At 42.1% G+C, this 27238-nt stretch overlaps 1 protein-coding gene across 2 annotated transcripts in view; it reads right to left on the bottom strand.

The window, feature by feature from the left end:
- EFNA5 (ephrin A5) overlaps window positions 1–26855 on the bottom strand; it is a 291263-nt gene extending 264408 nt beyond the window's left edge. The window contains exon 1 of one of the 2 annotated variants that reach the window (XM_040239726.1): window positions 26430–26855. In XM_040239726.1, coding sequence (XP_040095660.1) covers window positions 26430–26554 — 125 coding nt within the window. In that variant the 5' untranslated portion in view covers window positions 26555–26855. The remainder of the gene's footprint in view (window positions 1–26429) is intronic. The other variant, XM_040239727.1, reaches the window with a different exon arrangement.
- Window positions 26856–27238: the final 383 nt, after the last annotated feature.

The raw sequence follows: 27238 nt of genomic DNA, 5'->3' as shown, positions 1-27238 counted from the left end.
AACTAAATTTTAAAAGCCATGGATGGGGATGAATCACTAGGTGACATAAAAAAGCTTTTAAGTGGGCTTCACAATCGAGCGGCCGCAAGACACGTCTCTCCCATCACTGAGGCACTCGGAACCTCCTGCCCTCCAGTAGGCTCAGCCTTCAAATAACACCTCAGCATCCTGCCCCAGGGTCCCCACTATTGGGGGGGTGTCTCCCCATGGGGACCAATAAGCCTGGGACCATGGGACTTGAGTGGTGGCAGCTCTGGCTGGTCAGAGTTAAATCCAACAATTCAAGGGAGCGTGCAGTCAGGCAGGCTGAGAAAGCATGGGACGCAGCCCCTCATGACTGCAGAGACCCACCCCTCTCTTGACTGCTTCCGAGTCTGCCCTTCCAGGGGACTCCCTGCTACTGAGACCTGCTGGGCCCCGTGGATCCCAGGGTCCCACCTGGATCCAGCCATCTGAGCCCTGAAAGGTTCCACAGTCCCCAGCCTGAATGGCGATTGTCTCCAGAAGCGTCTTGACTGTGTTTGAAGCATCAGGGCTTATTAAAACCCCGAAGGGAAGTAATCCCTGAATGCCACTAAAAGGTCTCCAGCTGCTACCGTTTATGAAGGAGGCTTGACAAGACGTGGCGGGGAAGAAAGGGGATGGGGTGAGCAGGAAGGACGGCGAGAGAGAAGAATTTAGACGAGGCAAAGTTATCCAAACAGAGCCCCCATCAAAAAAAGAGTCATGTTTTATCAGCTTAAGCTTTCCTGCCTCCCTTCCCAAAGGTATTTCCCCCCCCTCAACTCTCATTAACTCTTCTTTAGAACTGTCTACTTTCTTTAAAAAACAATAATAAAGGCAGCACACGGCTAGAGAAAGTCCCTAAATGTGTGAAAATTAGAAAGAAGAGCCGGATGAATTACCTGGAAACAGGGCTGAATACGCCTTCCCTAAAAAGTCTGGAAGGAAAGTGGTTTTTTCATGGAAAAGAATTAGAGTGGTTCTCAGTATCTGTCTCTGCCTTCTTCATTCTTTTGAAAAGGTCTTTTCATCTCATTAAGTTAAGCTGATTAATAAAAATTCAGCAGTTTGCCCATGGATCCTTTAGAAGTAGTGATACAAGCTGAAAGATGCAGGCGGAAGGTTTTTGTGCCGGAGACAATAAGGGGATGACTTCTTAAATCCGTCGTTGTCATCCTCCATTAGAGAGAAATAGTCACCTTGGCTCAGATTCATCAAACATTATATTGCTACTTGTTAGCTCCTAGTAACCTTCCCAAAAAGGTTAGTGCTTTCTTATAAATGAAAGGAGACAAAAAGAAACATTTAGAAAGAAAGTATGAGAACATTTTGCTTCATTTCAAAAATTATTAATACAAATTAATGAAGAAAACACAGCCTTTAGAGGAAGGTTCATTAAAGGGAAAAAGCAATGTTATCTAAACAAATTTCTTATGTAAACACACACTTGTACTTTTTGCTGTAAAGCAAAATAAGCAGGTAAGTTCAGTTATTTATTCATGAGTAACTGGTAACTTTGATATCCAAGAATACCTTAATTACCTAGACAGTACCTAACACACAGTAGATGCTCAAAAGTTAAAAATGAATTTCCTCAACAATTTTTTTTAAACTGTGATTTACTTTTAAAGATGGAAAAAAAAGTCAGATTATATAACGTCATGACTTGCAAATGTTTTCAACTGTTCCGGTGTGAGTTAAATTCATCCAGAAAAAAAAAAAAAAAAAACTATAAAATGTCTATTAAGTGACAAGCTTCAAACAAGGGAACAAGAAAATAAGTAAATCTTGCTTTATAGAAGTTGAAGCATTTTCTCAGCCACTTTTAACTTACATAAACACCAAATTGTTTACCTGTACTTTATCCAGAGATGACTAAATTAAATTTATTCTACCATTCATGATATTTTAGTCCCTAAAAGACACACACTATTCACATGTTAAACATCATTACCAAATTTATTTCTATCAAATCTCTGTGTGTATATCACCCTGTTTTTAGTGCCTTCTTAAACAACCTGCCCACAATATATTGGATCAAGTTTTACAGTTAGTCTAGTCCTGTCATTAAATTTATCCTAAAATACCAGAGCAAATAAATGTTTTTGTCTGACTCTTACTTCAAAAGGATTTGAGGACGGGGAAATGTTATTTTTACTTTGCTCATATCTTGCGGACATTGCATAGACTTAAAGTCATCAAGTCTGTACAGAGAGCAAATATTTAAAGTGTTCGACATTTTTAAGATGCAGTTTTTGATTTGAAGATTGTTATATTAAAAAAAGAGAGAGAGAGAGCCAGAAAAGCACTGTTAAACGTCCTTTCTAAGCCGTAACCAAAGGAGCCATCTAGCTACTACTGTTTCCTCCAGGTAAAAATGGAAGATTCAGTCATATAAAGACAGGCAAACTCACTTGCCCACACGTTCCCTGTGGCCCGAAGCCTGTCACCTGCTCTGCTCTGCTCTCATCAATCCATCTCTTCAAATACCTAAGAGGCTGAGGCCAAACAATGTGGCTGAGAAAAACAATGAGTAAGGATCTGTTTACATTGCCACTGTGAAGAGTAATATGGGGTAGCTGTGACTGCTAATTATCAAGTTCAATACCTGTTAACACGTGGCCCCTTCTCCATGAAACGAAAGATGAGCAGAATCTAAGCAGGTGCTATGCGCTAATGGCATTATCATTCTCACATTTTAAACCTTCCACAAAGCACCTACTATGTGCCAGGCACTATACCAACCACAGTAAATGCAAAGATTAAACCAGATGTGAGTCTGACGCCAGGGCGATCACAGTGAATCTGGTGTAACTGTCTTCAGTGAGGTTAGCCAGTCACTACCAGGGGACACGGAAGAGAAAGCGGGGAGGCGCTAGTTAAACGCGGGGGTGCCGTCCTTTCTGTCACAAATCCACTTGCGTTCCTGGGTCTCCCTATAAACGAGGAGACAGGAATAGCTACCCCTGACGTGAGTCATTTCTGAAAGACGTAGCTGTGAAATCTATGAGAAGGTTAAAAAGACCACTTCTGAAAAAAGAGAGCATTTTCATGGGAGTATGGAGGTGGGTCTGGGGACCCAGTTTCTACCAGTGGTGCTGTCACTGAATGCAGTTCTTAAGATGGAATAGGCTTGATTCCACAGAAATGGGAAAAAAATCTTCTTGAAAAATCTTTACCGTGTAGGATTTTTTATTGTGTAAAGTACACACATTCGAGATCAGTTCCGCATGTTCCTCCAGACATAGTGATTTTACTATGGACTCAGGAATTTTGAATATTATCACCAATGCATGGTAGATTGCTAATGAGGTTTAAGTAAAATATTATATAAATGATACCTATGCCCTACAATACAAATTTGTGACGTTTTTTAAAAAACTAGCATCTATGTCATGATGTCACTTTGATAACAATATTTTAAAAAGGTAAATAACACAATCAATGGAATAATTTGCAGATAAAATGAAGTTTATGCGTGGATTTAAATAAAATTATTTGTCGTGCATATTAACTAATATCAGTGTATTTCTATCTTATGCAATTCTGGAAACTTATGAGCCACTCAAACCACTCAGTCTAAACATACAGCTACTATATGTACACTTTCTTCAGCCTCTCACAATTTCATTGTGGGTACAGGTGTTAGATTAAAAAATACTCAATATTTGTAAAAATCATAATTTAAAATCATAGTTTCATAATCAGCATGTTTATTATAATAAGCTATTATTTTAAAAAGGTCTTTTAAACAACATAACTATATTGTTAGCTAGAAATAAAAATCAGCAAAATAAACTTACTTTAATTCTCATTCTGATAACCAACAATGAAAGGTTACAAAATTACAAGCTAGGGGGAGAAAAAAAAAAGTCTAAAAGTTAAACTTGGATTTTTAAATTTAGTCAGACTGCTTTTATTAGATAGCAAGGAAATGAACAATGTTAAGTTCATGTCCACCAAATCACTAAATGCAGAAACACACTGGCAAACACACACCCGCTGTGGGTAATGGCTGGTGTTCACAAAACCCACCTCCTCGAAAGAACAAGGCCTGACCTTTATGAGGCCACACCTTTGTGCTCCGTGATTGTGACCGGTCCCCTGAAAACCCACCCTGCCCCAGGAAGTGGGGTGAGGTCTGTGGAACTGATGAGGCCCGGAAGCTGTATCTGGCCCACCCAACAGATGAGACAATGTCTCCTCTGCAAGCAGGTCTAATACAAGGCAGGCATAAGACAGGTGTGTTGGGTCATAATTACTCCTTATAGTTTATAGACCTATCTATACATTTACCATCATCTTGATGCAAATGCGTAACTCACTTAAAACTTTAGCTGATTTTCTGGCTGAATCATTCTCCCTTGTAGAGTGAACTGGCATCTTAGAATTTATTTTAAAGCTCCAGGGTGTCTTGTCCATTTCAGTTTTCGCTGATTACTAAAGTAATGTTTGAGATATTCTTTTCATTTTATAAAGTCTACCATGACATTATTTATATTTCAGTTATAATGTAAAAGTAAGTATGCAAAATTAGATGTGATATAGCAAAAACAGCTCAAAGGACTATGGAGTCAAAAAACCCGTAGAGTCATATTTATATAACTTATGATACAGATTTAAATAGACAATCATATGCTCTGTTCCGACATGTACACATTTACCCAGTTTTCTAAAGTCTCCCCTCTTCTACTTCATATCTCCTCCCAAGGAAAACCAAACAGCTTAGTAACTCAACTTGTGATTTAGATCTTACAGACGTGACCTGAAGAATATATATTTTTTAACTCCAGGCACTTCTTTTTCTTTTGAAACACTTCTTAAAAACTCTTCTTATTTTTTAGAACCAAACTAAATTAAGAATTTAATGTGACAGATTTCTGCCAAAGTCTCCCTGTGTCAAATCTCAGGATTGGATTCATTAACTTGGATGAAGGTTGCTTGGCTTGTTTTGGTATAAAATGTGTACCCAAAGCTCTGATATTGTATATTATTTTTCTTACCAATTAACTATAATTTCAGGATAGTTTTCCAGATAAATCCTTCAAATCATGTTTAGAAGTCACACAGAAAAAAATTTTTTTAAGTTTGAAAGTTAAAAAAAAAAAATCTGTGTGTTTCCTTCAAAAGTTTAGACGTGTTGTAGACACATATGTATTAGCTCCTCTGCACTGACAAGCTAAAAGGGTGGGGGGAATACAGAATACCTTTTAACCAAGGAAGTTAAAGAGACGGAAAGATTCATGAAGTTGACAATGACCTCCCAGAGGACAACAATCCTCTGGTTTCACAGATGAGGAAACTGGACTCACCCAAGGTTAAGTGATTTGCCCAAGGTCAAAGTCAAGTAGTGTCAAAGCACTGACTTGTTGGGATCTTCAGACGCTCTAGCACAGGCGATGACCTTGTTCAGTCACCTGTGGTCAAGATGAAAGCGAGTCCTGGGGCATTTGGTGATCTGCTTAAGGCCAAACGTGGGGTTGGGAGAAAATAAAAGTGGCATGCACATCACCAGATTCCAGGCCTTACTTCTTTTTTCAAACATTTCATCTTTCAAACTGACAAAATCAGAAAGAACTTCCACACAATTAACACATGGGTTCAGTTAGGTTACCAAAACATTTGGCAATAGGCAGGCAAGAAAATGAAATGAAGATAGAACTGTGGGCAGACCAGTCATCTCACAGGTTAATACTCAAGTGCGTAATTCTCTAAATTAATAATAATAATAACCAGATTTCACAGAGGGGATACTTTGCAGCAGGTATTTTAAATGCATTTACTTTCCTCTTAATCATCACAAATTATACATACTCTCTATTTTATACACATGAAACTGAGAGTTAAAGAATCAGTATTTGAACCCAGATCACCCTAACTCCAAAGACAGTCAATGCTATCTCCTTAATACATCTCTGTACCATTGTAAGATTTTTTTTTCTTGGTACATAATGGACATGAGTTTGAGTGAACTCTGGGAGATGGTGATAGACAGGGAGGCCTGGCATGCTGTGATTCAGGGGGTTGCAGGGTCGGACACGACTGAGCGACTGAACTGAACTGAACTGAATGGAAATAGAGAAAGTCACGCAAAAGTATTTATTAGTAGCTAGCATTTATGAATCACATACTCTGTGCCAGGCATTGTTCTAATGTAACATGTCATTTAATCACCACAATAAGTCTTATCAGAGAAACAGATTTATTATTCTCATTTACAGCTGAGGTAGGTGAAGCAGGGAAAGGTTAAGCAACTTGTCCAGGCCCACAGCACCTGCTAAGTTGAGAAGCTGAGCATTATACTCAGGAAGTGCCTCAGATTTTTAACCATCCCAGGCCAGTTCTTGTATGTAGTGTTTCTGCCCATCAACCACAGTCTCTGACGTCAAGAGTCTTATCATCCAGGGAACAGAACACAAACAAAGATGTAGATAGTATACACAAACTCAGGATTACCCACATATCAATATCATTCGTATACACTAAAGAAGAAGAAGGGGTAAGAACTTCCACTGCAGAGCCACAAAGGTTCTGCCTGGGTGATGAATCACCCCATGTTTCCAGGCACATATTTCAGCTCACAGACCTGGGTTAGCCTGCAAAGCAGATGTCCACAATGGATAAGGTGCGAAAACTCTTTCTTCCTTTCCATGCTGTCTCTCCAGAGAGTAGCGGGGAACTTGAGCCACCCACATCCTATCAGGGGACTTTTGCCTTTGAAACCTATCAGGAATAATTTACTGGCTGTTAAGCTAGGGGACAAAAAACTCCCATAATGAAAGGAAGCAAGGAAAGGGGAGAGATGGAAATGTGGGGAGGGGTTTGGGATACAGAGGAACGTAGAGTCAATTCAAGCATTCATAGGCAGTTCTCAATACTGTTAAAAACACGTGCTTCTTGATCAGAACACATTGAATGTGAAGGAGGCAGAAGCTGTATTTTTTTTTAAATTTTAAGTGAATTCATAGTTATTATATAAACCAAAGCTGACCGACAGTACAGGAATTTAGATGAAATATATGTGAACTTTTCCAACAATATGATTGTTAAACTCCAGCTTTTATTCTAGGAGTTCTACAAATGTTCCTGAAATTCTTTTAAAAATATTACTATATTTGGCCAGGCCTCAGGAGTCAAGCTTACCCAAACGCATAGGAGAACAGCTAGCTGGCATGTGAATTCCCTACGAGTCCCAGTATTCTTCGTATACAACACACGTTTTGTGTGTGTGTATATAAACGCACACAGCCTCACAATTAGCTCCAAAGAACGAGTCCATGAAACATTTAACCTCCAGGCGTACTAATTATCTGCTGCAGGTAACCAGTTGCACTTTGCAACCTTCCAGTCCATTAAACGCTCAACAAGGGGGAACACAGACACCCTCCTTTCACATCAGCATACAGTCTCTATGTTCTTATCCCCTTCGCCTCCTGGAACCTTCTGTCTCAAGGTCACCTTTCGATACTTCACTGAGTTCTCTTAGATGGAGGTCACTCCACATAGCCCAGCTAATAAGCAGTTAAGGGCCACTTAACTGACCAAGGTCAAAGTACATAAAGCTCAGTTTTCTCATCTGTAAAACGGGATCATTATAATGCCTTCTTCTTAGAAAGTGCTGTCCAGATTAAATACTTGATAATGACTGCGGAGTCCGTAAAGCACCATGCTTGGTATACAGTGCGTGCTTGATAAACGGGAGCCATGGGAGAAATACCCCCACCTCCAGAGGGGCACAGAGCCCCTTCTGTACCTGTGAAGGCAGACGTGAATCATCCCACACTCCTCTAAGTAATCACCCAGGCTGTACTTGGGGTTTTGAAAAGGGACTCATACAGCCAGCTCAGGGAGCTCTGCACAGCCTCTCTGGAGCAGAAGAGGGGGTGCCCTAGCTGCCAATCTCTCCTAAATGCAGCCTGATGTTTGAATGATGGCATCTGCTTTAAGTTTTCTGCTGATGATCTTTGCAAATAATGGGATTTTTTGTGGGGGGGGGCGCTAAAAATTAAGTTTGAAAACAACTGCTCAATCTAGAAATCAGAGAAGTAATTTATATGAGATAGAGCCCCATCCAGTGCTATCAGGAAATACTAAAACTGCCCCAGGTTCTACCTTCCTACCACATAACCACTTATGAACCAGACCTAATTCGAGACCTTCAAAATTTTCCAGTACCCGGTTATATCTGCAAGTCAATTAAACAGCGGCTGCGATACACAGCGTTGCAGAACAATGATGATACATGTGCGCACTCTGCTAACTCACCCATTATGGAGACGAATCCATCATAATGACCCTCCCCTCAATATGAGAAGCTTCTCGGTGACACCCCGCAACGTGGCTAACCCACTGCAGCCCCAGCTTCCGATCTTGCACTGGGTCTCATTGACTCAGAATGAACTACTTTCTGTCTGGCCCCCAAATCCACCTCCAACGCTACCGCCAGCAAATCTTCACTCCTCTTGCTGTGACTCCCTGGAATGGTCTTCTCCTGCTTGTCTCCATCTCTATGAAGCCCATATCCACCGTTCAGGGCCTGCACGACTGTACTCCTCTTCCAGGAAGCAGTTCCTGATGCCCTGAACAGATGCGCTTCCTCGCTGTTCATGGCTTTCCAGGCTCTGTTGTGACATCATTTGTTAGCTGCTCCTTATTAGCCCGAGTGAAGCAGAACATTCTGATCACTGCCTTGACAATTAATGAATTTCCTAATTGTGTTGGTATGTGGCTGTATGTGGTCTTTAGCCCTGGTGTGTTCACATCAGATGTCACAGAAGGACAGGCATTTAAAACGTAGGGACGTTTACAGTATCAGTCAAAGTGAAAGGCAGTCCAAACATGCTATTGGTTTCACTGTGTCTTTATTAAAAATCACTTAGCAGTCAGGACGCATGAGAATTCCATTTTAAGGATGTTTATTTTTCCAGTTAGTAAATGTACCAGGATGGTTTTTACTAAAACATAAGTCAGCCAGCTGTTTGTTTGGGTTCTTGAATTGAATGGTTAAAAAAAAAAAAAAAATACAGTCAATTTTCACTCAAAGTACTCCACTTTTGAAACAAGGGAATCTGTTCCACATTTCAACGATTTAATTTTCTTTCCAAAAAAAAGTTGAAATGTTTCATATAGTAAGGACATCGCCTCTTTAGAACTTCAGAACTGGCACTTCAGATGGCATATGGCTGTCCCCGGCCCATCCGATCCCTGGGGGAAGCTGAAGCACTTAGGTACCCGAGAGAGTGTGAATCGGACAGGACAGCTGAAGCTGCAAAGCCTGAGAGAGGCATCCGGACAGGTTTCCGCGAGGGAGGAGGATCAGCCTGGAACCCAGCTTTCCCCGATCTCTCGCTCCTCTCCAGCGAAAGGCTCCCTTTCCGGTGCCCGTGAGAACCCCGCACCGCCGGGACGGCCAGGACCCGGAGCTCCGCACCTTCCCACCGCTCTGCGGGTCTCCCAGCGTCTCTGCAGCCGCCTCGGCTCCTGCTGGCTCTGGAGGCCGCCGGCCTCTCCCCACACGGGCGCCTGTCCGAGTCCAGCTCCAGCCCTGGTGGTCCTCCCGCGGCCCTTCTCTCCTCCTAACACGCAGACCCGAGCCGGCTCCGGGTGCTGCCCAAGGGACCACAGGCGGCTCTGAGCGGTCCAGCCAGCCCCGGACCCGGTCAGCATGGACCGCAGTGTGCAGCCGCTGTTTTGAAGCTCCTTCCAAGCAGAAGCCAACACTGGGGAGTCCCCCGAGGTTTCTAGATTTTACTTTAACCAGCAGGAAGAGGGGTGTCGAGCTAGATCAAGCAGATTACTGTCCAAACCACTTTCTCAGAGAAGGGAAGGGAGGTGGTTCAACCAAACAGGTTAGACTTTCGATCCGAATGAGCAGCTTCTACCAAGAAGAACCAACCAGATATCTTCGGACACTGGTGACTGCAGTCTTCACACTCCAGCTTGGCCCATGGTGGAAATCCACTTAGTGTGATCCCTTGTAAGTCTTGCCAGCAGGGCCCTAATGGGATCAGGCACCCTGAGCTTGCCAAAGGTTGCCTTCTCTGCCCGCAAGGGCCCTAGGGGAGGTTCCTCCAAACTCCTTGGCTGACTCCCGAACTGGATGCCAGATATACCACCAATTCAAGTGTGTCCTAAAAGGAAACTCAGATCGCCAAACACCCAGAGTTGAGTTGGCTATGGTGAAGACTACCACGCGTGTCTGCTGGCTTGGCAGCATTCAGAAGGCAAATCTTTGGCTTTGAAGAGAGGAACTGGGGAAAGAAAAGTCACACACGCTCTCTTCCCGCCAGTGACAGTCCCATAATAAGGGATGGCAGGAAGGATGGGGAGAGTGGTAGTTCTAATACTATACTGGGATCAATGGAGTCTTTCCATACATTTACATGGCCTTCTGTTGGTATAAATATAGATTCTTTATTAAAAAATAAAATGAACTCACTATAAATATTTTTATTTTTTCCCAGTTGGTTTTTTTTTCAAGGAGTCAACTGTCAGAAAACTAACCTGAAGTTACAGTTGGGATGTTTCTACTAAAATGATTACAGCCATAAAAAATTACCTGAGATTTCAGTTATATATCTGGGGCAAGAAATTCATAGTTGTTGGCTGTAACCAATTATAATGTTCATTATTGCATTCAAATCAATAAGTAGACTTCACTGTTTGTGCTTAAAGACCTAACTATACATGCCATTCGCATTTTATAATATTTCTATAAGGACAGGCAGATGATCTGAAAAGTTCAACAGGAGAGAAAATGAAGACAATTTGCAACTGTCCAAATGCTAAAATTCGAGTTTATGTAATAAAAGGCAGTTCCCCATTGTCTATATTTTAGACAGGTAAAATACATTGACATAATTTGTCATTTCACAGAGAGAATGAAGAGAATTGAAAATAGTCCTCCTCAAAATATATGAGGTAAAAGGTTAGCTATATCAGGATAGGCTTGTTCCATCATGTTTATTTAAATTCATCAAATGCACTGAAATATGTTCAGCTCTAATCTTTACTACATTACTTACCATATTAATAAAAGCTAAATAATTTAAATGCAACTCAATCCAATCATTTCAACATCTTAAGGAATTACTGGATTGCTATACACTCAATTTGATCAATCAACATGCTCTCATGGAAAGAAAATACTGAGTCAGCCTAGCTGAAATGAAGCCTCTAGCTGATACGTTTAAACTGACACATGGGTTGTAAGGAATTATTTTTCTTAATACAGAGTGTCAATAAGTAAATCATCAAAATTTAAATTTCCTGACTACTCTATCACCAAGAAAGGACGCCTAGAACATGGGAGAGATTGGAACCATTAATCATTCATCAGACACTGAGTCCAGGTAACCTAAAATTACAAATTTTAAAACTTGAAATAAACTCACAGCAAGCTCATTCTCTTGACAGATCTTAACTTCCAATTTAGCAGGACCAAAGAAACCCACTTCTGTATGACACAACAGATCCGACTGATACGCTGGTGAGCACAGCAATTCCAAACACTGAAACACTGAACTTTGAAGGGAAACCAGTTATGTGGATTCATCAGGGCTCTCTCAAATAATTTTGCTATTGCTAATATTCACGTCAATTTTATTGCTACTGGCCAAACGCTGCCCTTGGTTGTCACGAAATCTCTGGGTTACAGCACATAAGGATCACTGACAATTTCCCTTATGAATTACATTGTGGGGAGGAGCTTAAGTGAGGTTTATATCATCAGGAGAAAACTGTCATAAAATAATCATATATGATGCTCTCCTAAAACAAGCAACAGGAACATTTGCTATTGTCCTAACTATAAACATATGAAGTGTAACCTGCTTTGAGTCACCACCGGACAATTCTAGAGGAAAGTGGCCCTTTGACAGTAATGTGTTAAAGAAACTCAGGTTTCAGAACAATATGTATGCCTTGACAAATTCTGTTTCCTTTCCTAGCTAGACATTGATATGATCTATTTATGCTCCTAACATCAATGCGTGTATAATTAGCATGCACTAAGTTTAAAAGCAGTCGATAACAGGAGATTTTTAAGCACAGAGGCGTCAAGAGGCTCAACCCTGTTCTTCTGGCAGTAGCAGGCAGAAGAATCCAAGGATCCCAGAGACAGCCACGCTGCCCGTGAGGAACAGCCCCAGACAGGAATTGATTTGTTTCAACAAGCTCCTCATTGGAAATACAAGCATTCTCCAAAAGAGTGTCGGTATTCATTAAATTCTCCTTTGAGATGGAGATACCTCATTATACCTGTGAAGTCCAAAGCAGAATATTAGGGTTTCAGAAGTCAAAGAGGAAGCAATGAAGCAGAGATTAGCTGGGAGCACCAACTTTACAAGGGAGATCCAACATTCCTTTCTGGAAGAAGGCCCCAGCCAACTGGCCTCTCCAGTGTCTACTCTTCATACTTTATTACTCTCGGAGAAATTACAAGATAAGCCTAAAATGTGAATTCCTTTAAGAGGAAATCTGATGTAAATGCCTAACTAGTATCTAGCAGGGGTGATGCGTATCACAAAATAAGACAACTTGATTTTTTAAAAGGTCAAATCGTCCATGATGATTTGACAATAAATTATTTGTAACAATATATTTCTATGCAACTTAAAAGAACATGTGGAGTTACAGAGTCGCATCAATGCTAATGGAGGTTACCCCCTCAATCTCTATTCGAATTTTTATAACCCTTTTTAAAGTCCTACTGTATTTTCCTTCAAATTTTCACAGATCTGAGGGAGACAATATTCTCACGCCCATTTATTTGTTAAGGAGAGGAAACAGGTTCAAATTCATCACTATGAAAGGAATGGCGTATTTAGACTCAGGGCTGAAATTTAACTAGATCTGAAATGTAACTAAAATGTTAACAAAGACAATTAAAAATCTAATCGGTTACAGGATTTTTAACATCTTCCTCTCTGAGCCTTGCCTAGTCAACATGTAAACCCACTTGAAGTTTTATGCAAAACAGCTGCTGTTATAAAACTCAAAACAAAAAGGCACATGAATTCAATGCTTTTACTTTATACCATCAAGGCAGTCTGTAAATGTACAAATATCAGTGTGTCAAAGAGCCTGGTTACAACCTATCAATCTGAGAAGTCACCGTTAATAGTCTCGAGTTAAATAAAAACTGGTGAATGGGGACAAATCACCGTTAACTAAAAGCTCTTCAGTGTATTTATTTTCCCTTTTTTAAAATATGGAGGGGCAAAGCCATAATGAGGACTAACGGGCAGCTGCCGCTTTATCTAAACACGGCAATGCCCACAGATCTGAGGTGTGTCAACTCCATTTTGAACAAAGCCATTCCTTTAGAGATATGCAAATGACTTCATTAATCAATGAAGAGAGCCTATTTCTACATTTAATAATCTTCTAAGCATACGTCTCTTTTAGGACACCCTTAAGTTCACACACAGTCATGGAAGATTCTCAGATTTCTTTATCTATGAGAATCATAAGACTGGGAACACTTAAGTGGATGTCACCTCAAAGTCACTCTCTCAGATGCTTATTTACACCCTAATGAGCATTAACATTAGTCTACAAAAAGTCAAGCAAAAGAGACACATCTTGATTTACTATTCTTAATAATACTCATAGTTCTTACAAAAGGTACACAATAATTAAGTCCATTTTTGCCAAGGATTTAAAAATGAAAAGATTCCCTTCTGCTTGATAATTAACTATAAAAAGGCATCAGCAAAATTTTTATTAAAAAATGAAAGTATGCTTGAATTAAGAGTGCTCACTATCCTTCCCTTCTTTTGGCTTATTTTCATACAAATATAGCTGATCTAAAGACAAAGAGTTTCACCTTTCTTTTAATAATTGTTGCATAGAGGTGTATCAGTTAAGGAAGTCTATTTATGCTTTCAAAGACTTTCAAGTTCACTTAGGACAGTAGGAATATTGTATTTATACACCCAGAAGGGAGTGACAATAAGCAGGCAGCGTAATCTGAATTTAATTAGTTTCACCCTTTATTTGTGAAAACAAGCATCACACAATTGTTTTGCAAAAGCAAATGATATACAGGCTATGAAAAAAATACAAGTGTATTTATACCACTGAGACGCTATAGAAACAAAGGTTTCCCACTAAAGACACTAAAATTATGGCTTTTTTTTTGTTGTTTGTTTTTGTTTTTTTGGTGCCGGAACCCGGGAGCAAATTATGGCATTTTAGAGCAGATAGGTATTTTCCCCAAATCTCCATAAAAGTGTAGGCTCCTAACGTCACCCACAGGAAACCCTGTCAGAGGAAGCACGAAAGTTGTTCGTCATCTTCTGGGCTGAATGTAAAATGAACATTTGGGGTTCATTTAACCATATGGATTTCACTTAGAAAGTCTTAATAATCTGTTTCTGAGGTGTAATTCTGGCATTGCCACAGAAAATATCTCTGGGGAGGGTTTGCAAATATATTGAGACATTCATGACAGGATCCTCCTTAAACTTTTGGACCAAGACAATTTTTTCACTCCAGAAGATTTGTCTATAGAGAGCAAGACTTCCATCCAAATCCTGGCCTGTTACTTTTGTTAGCGGTGCATTTTAACGATCCATAAACTTCAATGTAAAAATCTATTTTGTCTGTCTGAGACCTGGAGGGTAAAGTCACAAGAAATACAGACGGCCACCAGGTCTTAAGACAGATAACCTGCACTCCTGCAAATACTGAGCCACTTGAGAAAGCATAGAACCGCTCAGACAGTTCAGGGCAAGAGCAACCAGGAGCCCTTGCTGAGGAGCCAGAAGTGATCTCTCTCCCTGCTGATTTATCCAGAAGCTGGCTGCTCAAACTGTGGTTCCTGGGTCAGCAGAATCAGTATCAGAGAGTTCACTACAGATGCAGACAGGCCCCACCCGAGATCTACTGAATTAAAGTCTGTATTTCAAGAACATTCTCAGAGCACTTGTGTGCACATTGGAGTGTGAAACGCAGTGATCTAAAAACTGGAAACTGACCGCTTCAGGATGGTGTGGGTGCTGTTTCTATATTATTTACCGCACTATCTCCAGCACCAAGAGCTACACCCGACCCACGGTGGACACTCAATAAATGTTTGCCGAATACACCCAGAGGTGAAGATCACATATGTGATGAGAACAGCGTCTTCCTCTCTGCCCTGTGATCATGTGTATACAGTTCTTAAATGTACACAAAATTGCAAGTTCCTTAAGGGCACAGATGTTGCCTTATCCACCTCTGAATCCACTGTGTGCCTCCCACTGTCTGCAGGTATCATTCAATGTTTCACCAATTGTAACTTTTAGATATCCAATACAGAAATATATTACTACCGTTAGGTAGTGATCTTTATAATATTCCTTTAATGTGAAAACTTCGGAAAACTCAGTTTAAATCAACATATAATTCCTGCACTTACCCATTTGGCTCTGGTTTAAATACAGTAAGGAGAACTCACCCAAGAAATCAAAGTAGTAATGGAAAATATTATTTAGGGCCAAGTCCTATTTCTATGTGGTACCACAGAACAGGAATGGCATGGATGATTGAAATTCAAAACTGATTCCAAACCTCAACTTATTCAATAGCCACAAAGTCCCTTCTTACCAAATCTCACACCACAGCTCCTCTACATCTCAGAAATATATATATATATATTTTAATTTTCTTTCCCAAATCCACCTACTAAAGAGTGAAATGGCCAAAGCCATCCAATGAGAAATACAGGAACAGAGAGAGATACATAATAAAGGAAGCAATAGGTCCTCAAAAACCAGATACCAACACCAAACTCGGGAGCTAAGAAATAACAATGTGCACAAGAGAGAGTTTCACAGTAAATAATGAGCACAGATGTATGGGGAACAGGACTCCAAAATGATGCTCAAAATAAGGACATATTCAGAGCAATAAGTATTGCTGACTCTCCCAGGTCAGATTTTAAAGAACAAATACGAAAGTGGGAGCCTTCTTCCCAATAAAGAATTGCTTTGTTTCTATTTAATTAACTGAATTAGACTGTCTTGGTACTTTTTTTTTTTTTTGCTTCAGGGATCTCAGAGTTTTAGGTTAAGCCATCAGGTATGTTTGACCCCATGTGTGTATACTCATATGGAATACCCCGTATACATACACACCCACACTCTAGCACGCTGTGGGTTTCCCCAGAGTATAGTTGACAGGGGCGACAGCAGAGTGTGTAATTAGTTTCATTGTTCCCCTGACAGCTATAGTTCCACACAAGACCCTTTTCTTTTTAGGTTGTAAATGCTATGGAAAAAATACACTAGTAACAGGCATTTAATTATGGGTCCAGCAACCATAGTGGGAATGCTGATAGAGGAGACTAGAAACTCTGAGACAGCAAACACACATATTTCCAAGGGAGGGGAGAATTTTGTTCTTCAATTACAGTAATGCTTAAAATATGGATGACAGGCATATGATTAAAAAAAGAAATTTTTAATTTCCCCCCCTCCAAGTCTCTATCGAGGATAAAGTATGTGTACAATGCTACATCAACACTAAAACCAAGAATACTATTAAACCCACACTAAAATATTTATACGAATAAAGACATTGCTTATTAATAAGCAAAATGCATAAAGAATAGCTTCCTGTCTTGATACTGTTAGTGAAGTACAATGATTCAGTTTCAATTTTGGTTTTCACATGGACATTAAAAAAATGAACATTTGTGATATCAACTCTCTGGGTGCTGTGTCCCCTGAGGCTTACTTCAGTTTGCTTTACAGAGAGTTTAAAACCAGGCGTCCCTTTCGTTGCTGGCATGGCAGACACCAGCTCCGTCACTGAGGTCCTTTCTCGCCTGATTAATTAGTAATTGGGAGACACATTTTGGCAGCTTTCACTTCCCTATTATTTTCTCTGGTTTGACACAAAACCCCGTCAGGAGCCCCACTATCTGAACTGTACCCCATTTAGTGCCGGGTCACTAGATTTTAATAAACAGAGCCCCTGCCAGAAAACTACCAAAATAGGCATAAAAGTTTCCTGAAGCAGTAACAGTAAACAAATATATGAAGACAATTCTGAATGCCACAGTATCTGAAAGGTTAATGGTCTGTCTGAACCCAGGGGTTATGGGCAAGATTGCAGAGCAGAAGCTACAAGAAAAGGCCTGCAACAAAATCACTGCTTTCACCTGTCTTAGGAAAAAAAGAAAAACATATTAGCTAAATAAAGCAGACAAACACTTGGTGCGGCAGGACCATACATCTGAGCCTCCTCCGTTATCCCAACCCGATGAATAAATTTCTTGGGAGGAAAAGACTGATGGGGCCTACGGGGACACAGGTCCCTTCTGGAAGTCACAGAAGCACTGTCGAAGCCAAACAAAGAAATGTGGCTCATCAAAGGGAAGGTGAGGAAGTTAAAACTGAAGCTAGCAGGCTGAGATTTGGGAGAGCCGCAAATAGCTACAGAAGCCCCTTCAGGTTCTCCATCACAAGTGTCAGTCACTTCAAAAGGGGGCTGCTGCGGCGGTGGCATGCTCACTGGGGACCCTGTGAGCCAGGGCAGCGGTCGTGCTGTGTGGGTCAGAGGTCACCGCGTCCACAGGCCAACATCTGTCTGTATTTTCTGGCCCTGAAACAACAGCAGGGAAACCAGGCTCATTTGCCCCCACTTTGTTTAACCTAATTGTTGAACACAAAAGATGACTTCCCCATATCTAGACTTATTTTTCCTTTCCTCCCTAATCCCCATTTGACTCCATAAAATGAAATACTATTAAAGAAAACCTCACCGAAAGGTCAAGTCCCCTGTCTATTATTAAAGTTGGGGGAACGTGACAAAGCCATATTTTCCACTGGCACCTGTGAACCACAGAACTTCATATCATGCCCACCATCAACACCTAGACCACGATGAGTACTACAATTATCCCACCAAAATAAGCCACGACTGCCTCAAAACCGCAAAGCGGCACTTTAAATAGGAGAAGATACTTCCATTTACTTTAACATGTGCTTTCATAGTTCAGAGGCAAGAGCTAATTGTTAATTACAGTTTCTACATACATAAATAAGTCACTAATCAAACCAGAATGGACATTCTGACACCTTAGAGGCAGGAAGGAAAAACAAAAGCAATTTGCTAGTTCATTTCAAACAAAAAGGTCACTTTGAACAACTTGGTTATTTTAGCCTTCTCCATCAGCCAAAGAACAGGAGATGATGAATAGTGGAGGAAAGGGTTTTGGTAACAAAAGCTGTTAACTCATACCTGGACTTTAATGATAAGTCCATGAGATGTATGTCTTACCCCAAATCATGTACTTTATATATCGCCTCACACTGCCCCTGCAACACCAAAAATCCTACTTCTAATGAACTAAAACCATCTGTGACATCAGCAGTATTCAGTCTGTGCCCAGTTTAACCAGGTTGACTGAGGCAGGCTACTTTGAAATTATTCTTAAGAATTTCTGTTTTTACTGCAGTGCATGGGAATAACGTTCCCAGACATCACCAAACAGAAGCAGTAGCAAGAAGCATGGTCTGAATTTTTGGTAAAGTTTACTAGGCCACATGTTCCTCCAAATGCATCCAGAAATTTAAAACATGGCGGAAAATACCACAGTCTCAGGGCACTCACATTATTTTTAATAACAAATATGAATTTACTTCCAAAATAATTGTCTGTAAGAACCCACAGGAACAGTTTAGTAATGAGACTGAAAGCCTATGTTGCAGGGAGCGGAAAGGCTCTGGTTTCGTATAATGCTTCTTAAAGCAACCCAAGTGCTTCTTCTTGGAGGTACCTATGTTTTCATCAGTACCACGTACTAGAAAAAGATTCTGAGGACTGCTGAGCAATTTGGGGGAAAAAATATATATATCAACCAACAAATTTAAGAGACTACTTAATACAGTGAGAAAAAGGACATCAGGATGGGGGCGGCAGTGATAATAGGAGATATTAATATATGACTGAGAAATTATAAGTTTCAAGAGAAAAATACATATGTAAATATGGTACAGCCCAATACTTAACATGAAAATATAATATGCCTGGGTTTAAAACATATCATTACTAAGTTAAAATATCCATTTTTGACAACTAAATTCGAGAAGACAGCACTTTTAGTGAGCTCACAGATAAGACAGAGCTCTCAATGGAGACCCCTGCTCAAGATGACTATAAAGTGGTTTAGCCCTTTCCTATCGTCCATATTCATTTCCGGACCATTTTCATGAAAGAAAGAAAATCGGTCTTAAAACAAGATGGCTGCTTCTGGGGGAAAGAAAAGAAACGCTGATTTAACTGAAAGCCAAAACCCTCGCTTTTTCTAAATCGAGAAACAAAAAACTTCCGTATATGTTTTTTCTCATCTCCAAGCACATATTCAGGCACTTCCACATGGAAACTTACGGATTAGGCTGGGCAGTGACTGAGAAGTATTAACAGCAAAGCCATTTTTTTTAAAGGTCTGCTCTTAGTGCGCTAATAGCCTGATGGGCCAACGCATATACACAGAGCTAGGACAAAACCCAAATTCCCACCCGGCCTTCACACCAGAACCGCCATCACCAGCTCTGAAAATCAGGTCACTTGACAAGTAGTAACAGGAGTAATGTCAGCCTCTTACATCTTTTACAGAACTCCATCAGAAAATGCTTGGTGATACCCTGTCACAAACAAATCAGCTGAATTTGGCTTTTTCAAGTTAATACCCTAGGAACTAAGCTGTGAGATAACCTCTCAGGGAACCGCACTTTGATGACCTTCCCTGAAGCAAATGGCAGATTAATTCTATGACATATATGTAAAAGCTGAAAACATTTCCCCTCCATTTTGAAATAATTTTAAATGGATTTTTTTTTAATCACTCAAAACTATTTTTATTTCTCACTTGAGGGGAAAATAAGGCCTGACAGTAACATTTTCTTCAAACTGTCAACTGTCAATTGCATGAAGGATGTTTCTCGAGATGACAAAGGTTTATTTTTCCTTATTGAAAATGATAGAATTCTACCTGAATGAAAGCTGAGCTAACCTTCACTGTGGTACACTATGGTCTCTCAGCAACTGGTTAACTCAAGCAGTTTTCACTGTTTTAAAATAATGGTTTTATTGAAATCTGTGACTCCCTGTTTGAATACTATATTAAAAAACCTCAAAGTCAAGTTTCCATCTACATGGATTTCGGATTAGAAAATAGTATAGAGATTTCAGTAGTTCACAATAAATCCCTCCGAGTACAATCAGGAGTATAGATTATTAAGAATAGTAAAATATAAGGAACTTTTTTATTTATGCTAAAAAACTAGGCATAATAGTTGTAATACAGAAAATGCCGCAGCATTACTTCCTAATTCTAAACTGAGGGTTTCTATGTCATTGTGCTGCCTGGTTTCTAACTGACAACTTTGCAAACATGAATGCAGGCAAATTCCAGGGGAAACCGAGCTCCTGGTAGTGAGTAATATTCCATTCAGAAACACTGGAAGTTCAAATTAATCACAGGAAACTTTTCTACCAAACAGCTCAGGGTATAGGCTGAGAAGCAGAAGAAAATATAAATTTAATAATATAAATCAGGCCCTTAAAAGAGACAGCAATTTATTGATGTTTCGCTGTCTAAGGCCACCATCATAAGACAAATGACTAACGTGAATATTAATATCTCATTTCTCATACTCTTCTTGGAGGTTTTACACCTGAATATGAAGGTGTTTTCCGTCACAAACGATCAGAAGGGAATTTTTTCTCGTTTTGGAAGACTCATCCCTGACTGAGCACCCTGGTGGGAGGCCGGGCCTTCCTCACTGTACTTATGACACACATGTTTCCTTTTCAACATTCTAATCAGAGCTGCCATTTTAACAGTTTGCACACTCTTTCTGAAAAGAAAATGGATTATATGGCCTCAGTGAACATAAGAGGGATTCATTATCTAAAATATCATAGCTTTTTAAGTTCTCATTACTGCCTGAAGTTATTCAAAACCAACACACACAAAGAACATGAAGAGGGCTAAGGCGCATCTTTAAAAAAAATATTAATCAAATTATTTATAATGGACAAAGAAAAACATTAAACAATGAACCAAATGCTCACAGGAAATTCTCTTCTTAACATCTTCCTATGTTTTGTTCATTTTCCATTTTAATGTTTTCTCTTTCTCAAAGGTACACTCTTTGGGCATATACTTCTAAGCTTGCAAAGGCCAGGACTCCTGAAGGACTAATTGTATTCATTCATTTTCTTGGCCCAGCATGAAGCTGGTAGCTTGCTTGGTTCATAGCAACAGGGGAGAAAAAGGAGACGCTCCTCTTTATCTGTCCCATCCTACAGGAAATCAGGCCAGTGGACAGAAGGCATCTCACAAGATTAAATGGCAAGAAATTCACAAGGTTAATTTGCCCCCAGATCACTAAATGTTCCCTCCAAATGTGATGCCCAGCCTTCAAATGGGGAGGCCTCTGCAGCTCTTGATTATCAGCCAGAACACACAAGGCAACAGGATGCTCCTCTGGGGAGCCAGTGGCACAGCTAACACCGCTGAAATCAACCAACAGGGAGGAACGACTTACTGAAGGCTCTCTCTGATTCTTTCCATCGTGAAGAATCTATCGACCTCGGTCTCACAGTGGAAATGCCAAACTAGACTGTACCTCAAGTGTGCCTCAACCAGCACTGAGGTTCCAGTCTCTCCAGGAAAAGGCAGCTGACTGTTCCTGATGGCCTACTACGGATACAGAGCACAGTGCACAGAATCAGGGGAACCTAACATCCCAATGGCTTGTTTTGCTTTCAAAATCCTCTGGAACACTGGCCCAAAATGAGCAGCACACTTTCCTTTGACAAAATTCTAGATAAAGAAAGGGTAAGAGGTGGGGGAAGTCACTTCACATTTCCTACAAATGGATAAGGGTATATAAATTTCCATCACACAGGCTTTGTTTTTAAAGCAGATGGATATAAACATCAAAATAACAAAGTTACCCCACTGTATCTAATAAAATGTTACACTGAGGTTCGGAGTTAATAAAGTTAAAAGACTCTTAACTAACGTGTTTTACTTGAAGAACTTTTGTTTCTAATATATGAAATACTATTTAAAAGATATAAAATTCTAAAACTAGAGTTATCAAGGTTGGTGATAAGGTCTTTCAAAACCAAGATCAACCTTCCGGATTTCCTCTAAACAGATTCTTAGGTTTAGACCACACTGAGATTTGTTTGTCAGTGAAAAAGGCACAGTATTGGGATAACAGTATATATATATGACCCTGACAGCCTGGACTTTTTAAAATGAAACAAGTGAATTCTGAAAGAGAAAATAATATGCAGGGACTATGATTAGGGAAAAATGTTACTACGTCTCTCAGCTTAGTCACATACATACTGCCTGAAAGATTCTGGAGTGTTGATCTAGAATTCGTATCACTTTCACAACTCAAGATTACATGTTAGCAAAACTAAATGGTGTCAATTACCTGCTACTCTAACATGAAATGTTTAATTTACAAGTCCAAAGAAAACATACCATTAGGTTGAAATTTATAAAATCCCAGATGAACTATAGAGATATCTTTTCCCATAAGAGAATAACATTTTAAATTGGTGATTCTCAAACCTGAACAGAAGCAAAGAACTAACTGAAGAGAATCAGTACTTTTGAAGTATGGTTATATTTCACATTGTATTATTTTACCATTCCATCCATTAACGCAAACCAGTAGCAGATAGGTTTACTTATCCCAGCATCATTTTGGTAAATGGGCAAATGAATCCAAGAGTTTTTCAGTAGACACAGTTTGAATATTTTCTTTGAAAGAATCAAACTGTTTATAGCATGTTTCAGATTAAGAGGCATATTCTTAATACTAAGCCATCTCTACGGTTATTAGCGTAGCTACTAAGGGAGAATGTAAAGAAAGTTCTATTGTTGAAAATCTTTTTTAAAGTTACTTAAAAGTATTTTATGTTATTAAAGTAAGGACAAATAGCTATATTCTCCTTGACTTGGTTCTTAATTACTCAAACTCTAACAGGCCAGTTCAGAATAGAGCATAACATTAAATGGATCTTAATATCACTCTTAATATTTAGGTGAAACTCATACAACTCTTCTTCAAATGTTTAAAATATAAAAGATGCACTTACAAAAATCTTATCATATATTTCTACACAGATTGATAGGTCCCAGTTGCTATTTTAGAGATTTGTAGTGAGTCAACACATAAAATCAGAGTTGCCCACCACCCAATAAACACTGGAAAGTTTAAAAGTTATTAGCATTTAAAAAGTGAACCTTTATTTCCCAGAAGTGAATACCTGGGAAGACCAAGTCTAAGAGTAAAAGTATCTGACAGCAAATAAACTGTCCATTTTTTTTTTTCTCTGTGAACTTAGAGTTATGGATCTACTTCTGTTATCAAAGTTCTCAACAGTGAAGCCCAACACAGCACATAAACTCCTATGACTGCACAAGTTACATATAAGATATTTAAACCTTGTGATCAAGATATAATACTTTAATTTCATTCTAAACTTCATTTCAAACTGAAGTCCGTAGGTATAAGCTAAAACACTTCATTTACTTCATTTTGCCATAATATCCACTTGTTATCATCTTAATGTGCCCACTTAACTTTTCTTCCAGGAGAAAAATCTCAAGTCTGTTTAAGTTGCAATTAAGGTTCTCTACTTTTTTCTACAAGACTGAAGTCTTCCTATAATATTATTCATTTAGCAAAATCTTAAAAGACAAGATTCATGTAAAATCAAAAGGCATGGCTAGCTTACTTTACATACAAACAATAGATAAAAAGAAAATGTAAAACAAAAAATTTAAATTAGTAGACCTCTTCAAATTTTCTAAACTATTTTTTTCACTACCTTTTGTGATAAGCTGTTTGTTTCTAAATTACTGATTTTGCATTTGGCTCCTTTTAAATTACATCCAAGCTGACTTTTCTTCATTCATCAAAAAAGCACCAACATTTCTAAGATAAATCTGCCTACCGGTACCTAGCTTTAAAATATTACTTTTTAAAATAAGTTTTACTACAGTAACACATAAAGACAAACACAGTCACAAATCCCTAAGAATACTAAAATTACAGTTGAATTTCTTGGGTAGGGGTACATCATTCTTCCTTTTAAACATTATCAAATTGATAATGATCAAATAAACAGTATTTCCACAAGCTTCAAATTAGAACACTGACTTGGAGAATACTCTTGGTATTTTAAAATTCTACAGATTAACTTTGGGCAGCTTCAGAGACACCATGGCATCCCGAACAAGGGAGTTTTCCACCGGCAGGGCAGATCTATTAAAAAACATGACCTGTGACAAAAATCAATGTGCTAATCTCAAACCAAACAACAGTATCAAAAGCATAAAACAGAGATAACCTAAGATAAAATGTCCTCAAACTAACTCAGACTAGCTTGACAGGTTAAGAAGGAGGGGTAGACTGGGGACGTTGCTGATGCTTCCAGGACGAGGGGAACTCCCCATTATTCCAATAAATGAATACCATGAGAAAAAAAAAAGATCACCCTGTGAAGTTTGGGGTCGGGAAAAGAAAAGACAAGCAAGAGCAAAATGTCCCAAATTCAACGAACCAATTTCACTGCTGTTTTATTTAATAAGGCACTAAAGTTTAAAATATAAATTCCTCTCTTTCGAATATGCTGTCTAATAAAGCCCAAAGGGGAATAAAACCAACCAACATAATGAGACTTGCTTTTAACACCATCACAACTGGAAAGCTCGCCCTATTTGTCTTGTCAGCTTTAATAAAAGGCATCTCCTCTGGCAGGATGGTTCTCTTGTCTTTTTTCCTAATAGTGGTAAGTGGCATGTCAGAGAAGAAATGAGTTTCCCATCCCATCACCCATCTCCAGGAGATGTGTTTTTTTAAGCCAAACTTTGAGGGATGTCTCCGCTTGGGCCAGGCGCTGCAATCAGGTCTGGGGCTACCTGGGTGTGACTGTCTTTCCTGGGACAGCAGGGGTGTGTGTGTGGGGGGGTACTCTTTCCCCGTTTGGCAGCCGGTGGACCGCTAGTAGGGAGATCTCCATGTCTGCAGCGGAGAGGACCTTCCTCCAGGCGGGGGAAGCCCTCCGGTGCCAAAGTAACAAAGGCCGGCGGAGAGGGCCACGGGGAGCGAGGAAAAACTAAGGCGCCGGCCAGCGCCTCTCCCCACGCGCGCAGCGACCGCGAACTCTTTCCTTGGCCTCCCAACTTCCGCTCCAGCCCAGGGGAGGGGAAAAAAAAAACCAAAGCTGGGGTTTTCAGTATAAGCGAGTATGTTTCCCTCCTCCACGGAGGGCGCGGAGACCAGCCCACCGCTGGAAGCTGGCCTCGGTCTCGGAGACGCAGAGCAAAGTGGGCCCAGCGGGGCCGACCGCTGCCCGGGCGAAAGGAGAGCTGCGACCTGCCCTCGACCCGGAGGGGGCCTCCCGGCCCTGCGGACAAGACCCCCGCGCCCCACGTCCCGGGGCTGTGAGCCAGGACCGGCCGCGGGCGGCCGGGGGCCGGCGCGAGCGCTCGGGCAGCCCGGGGCGCGAGTCTCCGGCTTCCCCGCGTCCCCGGCGGTCTCGGGCGGCGCCGGAGAACCGGCTCCAGGTGACCGCGCGCGTGCCTCCGGCGGCGCCGCCAGCCTCCGGACCCAGGGCTCCCACCTCCGGGGGCGGGCAACTCGGGCTGCTAGCTCGGCCAGCCTGCCGTGACCCGGCCTTCCATCAAACTTTCTGGCCCCCTGCGCCCACCGGGCGGCGCAGGAGCGGGGAGCGTCCTCCCCACCTCCAAGAGCGCCAGGGCCAGACTGACTGGGGGGCCACCTGGTCTCCTCGCAATTAAAAGAGGAAAATAAAAACCTCCAGCTTCCGCCTCCCAGTACCCCTCCCTGCCCCCAGCCAGTGCGCCTTCCGAGCGCATCGGGGGGAAAAGGAAGGAAAAATTCACACACACACACTTTGGGGATATTTGGCGGGTTCTCCCCCGCAATCCTGGCGCAGCCAGGCTCCAGGAGGGAGCTCCTGGCGGCGCTGCGCCCAAGGCTCTCCTCGCCCAAGCCCCGCGCCTGGATCCGGATGCCGGCCAGTCGGCCCGGGTGCAAGAGCGAAGTCTCCGCTCCCGAGCTCCCGCCTTTTCCGAGCGTTTCCCCGGCGTTGCGCAGAAGCCGCGGGTCCGGGCGGCCCTGGGGACGCCCAGGGGGCACCCAGGCTCCCCCGCCGCACCCCAATAAAGAGGGGGCCCACGAGAGGCGCGTTTCCCGGCGAGCGCCTGCCAAGCAACCCGCGCCCGAGCCCACGCAGAGTCAGCGCGCGCGCCGCGGCCAGCCAGGGCGCGCGGGTCCCCGGCAGGCGCCGCCGCTCTGTCCGCAGGGCCCCGCAGCCCGGGGAGCCCCGGTTCTCCGATCCGCCGCCCCCTACCCCACCCTCCGCCGCCCTACCTGGGGTTGCTGCTGTTCCAGTAGACGGCGTAGCGGTCGGCGACGGCCTTGGAGCCGGGGTCCTGGCTGCACACGCACATCCACAGCGCGAGGAGCAGTAGCGTCAACAGCTCCACGTGCAGCATCACGGCGGCCAGCGGCGCGGCCCCCGACGCGCCACTCCAGGGAGAGAGCAGGGCTCCGGACACGGGGGGGGGGCGCGAGCGAACGGGCGCCAGACAAATATCAATAAATAGAAACGCAGAGGGGCGCGCAGAGAGCTGAGAGCGGGCGGAGGCGAGCGAGAAGAAAAGAAGGCGACGGAGTAGAGGCGCGATCCAGGAAAACTCGCAGCCCCGCTGGAGGGATCGGGAGGAAAAAAGGGAAGCGCAAGATGGAGAGGAGCGTGCGTGTGTGTGTGCGGTGGCGGCGGCGGCGCGGGCGGGGGAAGGGGTGTCAAGCTGGGTCTCGGGCGGCGGCGGCGGGCCGGTCACCCGGGCAGAGGGCGGTGCGCGCCCGGCCGGGCGGCGGCACGCTGCGCAGTCACCGCGAGGGGCGCGCCGCGGCCGCGGGGAGACATACACCGGCCCGCCGGGCCCGGCTCAGCGGCGGCGGCGCGGGCTGCGCAAGGCTCCGCCGCCGCCCGGGGCCTTGGGCACCGCGCCCCGCTTCGCTCCAAGTTACTTCGGCAGCCTTTGGGGGGGCAGGGGGCGGCAACTGCAGGAGGGGAGCTCCGTGCGGATGGCGCGGGGGCGGAGGGGAGGCTTCGCGCCTGCGGTCCCGGGCAGTCCGAGGACCCCCCGTTTCCCCCGCCTCCTCGGTGCTTTCGA

Source organism: Oryx dammah, unplaced genomic scaffold (assembly GCF_014754425.2).
Source record: "Oryx dammah isolate SB20612 unplaced genomic scaffold, SCBI_Odam_1.1 HiC_scaffold_5, whole genome shotgun sequence".
In the NCBI taxonomy this organism is placed as follows: domain Eukaryota; kingdom Metazoa; phylum Chordata; class Mammalia; order Artiodactyla; family Bovidae; genus Oryx; species Oryx dammah.
This window is presented reverse-complemented; position numbering and strand designations above follow the sequence as displayed.